The 1,798-nt window shown below is 37.5% G+C and overlaps 1 protein-coding gene across 1 annotated transcript in view; it reads right to left on the reverse strand.

Annotated features, from left to right (window-relative positions):
- ZNF827 (zinc finger protein 827) overlaps window positions 1–1,798 on the reverse strand; it is a 106,117-nt gene that overhangs the window by 37,059 nt on the left and 67,260 nt on the right. Inside the window, exon 6 of the mRNA XM_072406831.1 lies at window positions 623–879. Coding sequence (XP_072262932.1) covers window positions 623–879 — 257 coding nt within the window. The remainder of the gene's footprint in view (window positions 1–622; window positions 880–1,798) is intronic.

Below are 1,798 nucleotides of genomic sequence, written 5' to 3' on the forward strand. Positions count from 1 at the left end.
TAGTGCAAGTTTACTCATCAGCAAACCCTTACCTTTCCTTTACTCCCTTGCTGCTCCCTTAAAAAAAGGCTTAGGGCTATGGCAGCCCCTATGTGACAGCAAAGGGCCAATCACCAAGCACTAGCACTGAAAATCATATGGTTATCATACTTACAAGTATTGGGTATTTTTCTTTTGGCACCTAAATAGAGTGGAAAGAAGGGGCAAGGAATGGGGAGTGGTGCTGGGGAGAGTGGATTTTAAGTGAACCTGTTGTTTTGTCCTGCTTGGGCCACTCTATTGCCCTACACTGATATGCACTAAGCAGATGAAATGCCACTTGTCCCCACATTTTTGGTAAACTTTGCTTGCTTTAAAGCTTCTTTAAAAAAGGTTCAACACTCAATAGTCAAGCTAGCAAATTAAATGATCTGTATGTTCATAATTGTTGCCAATATCAAGAACTTTAAATGTTAACCTTAACGAAGACTTGTATTAACTCCCACTGCCAGAGGGGGAAATGCTGTTGATGACTCCATACAACCTGCTATGCGTCAAAGAGGTAAATTCTGATCTGGCATGCTGCCAGACGTCACTGGGAATATTATACATCTGTCTTTTCAGAGTCTGACATTTAAAAGGCCGTGCTATAAATTGGCGTATTACCTGACAATTTAAAGAGAAGTTCTGAAGCCATCTTCACAGAGATGTCTTGGCTGAAGAGGTTCCCCTCGGGAATAACTCTGCACTCTGGCATCTTCTGCAAGTGCTCGGCTTTTTCTTGCCTTAATAAAGTGCTGTAACCAATGTTTTGTCTGGGGGAGACGGAAGAGTCATGAATGTCAACCTCCATGGGTTCTTCTTTAATCTTCACAGTCTGCGTGTCCTTACAACTTTCAGCTACACAGGGTAAAATAAAAAAATTCAATTATAAGCTGCACCTTAGTAAAGCAGGGCAAAGGCTGAAATAGTTAAGATTTACCAGCTGCTGTGCCTTGCGTAAGTGTGTGGAGAAAGCAGCACACAGAAATATCATATTAATTTGGCTATTTGAAGTATGTTACCATTATCTTACATTGCCTATAACCCATTTTCTCCTGAGAGGTAAGCAATTTAAGCATTAGCAACATTAACAAAGTACTGTAAAGGCCTACAAACAAAAAAATAATGAGAACACCATGGATATATAGCCAAAGAATATCCTGCAAATTTAAAAATCTAAGTATGACCCTTCCAAAAAAGTTCTGCTGTAGAAGTAATGCTGCAGTTTGAGAAGACTTTCTGCCCAGATAGAGTAAACAAATGGGTACCGGACTTTCATCCCAGATCTGTCCAAGTTTGACAGGACATGAAGGATAACAGTACATTATCACATTATTTACAAATCAATGAGCCATACCTTTTTGGGTATTTTTTGTATTTGGTTTTTTAATCTTTTTGTTAGTGTATACATCTGTGTTTGTCTCAAGCAACATCTTGATCGATTTACTATATCTGCTACTTTCTAAGATAACAAAGATTAAAGAAACTTATAACTTAAGATAGGGATAAGTATATTAGTAGGGTAAATAGACTTAATTTTGGGCAGTTTCAACAAAAGATAGACAGTATAAGTAAATTCAAAACAATTTATTATACATACAGCAAGCTAACATGAGTTATTTTTATTATATTTTTACATGAATAGAAAAATAATATCCTGTGTACATTGATGTTACACAGAGAACTCACGGTGTATCCCTGTCATCCACTTTTTTCACTTTTGTCTTTTTTACCTGACACGTTACACAAACAAATGCTTCATCGGGAGCAAAGTCCC

Source organism: Pyxicephalus adspersus, chromosome 3 (genome assembly GCF_032062135.1).
Source record: "Pyxicephalus adspersus chromosome 3, UCB_Pads_2.0, whole genome shotgun sequence".
Lineage (NCBI taxonomy): Eukaryota > Metazoa > Chordata > Amphibia > Anura > Pyxicephalidae > Pyxicephalus > Pyxicephalus adspersus.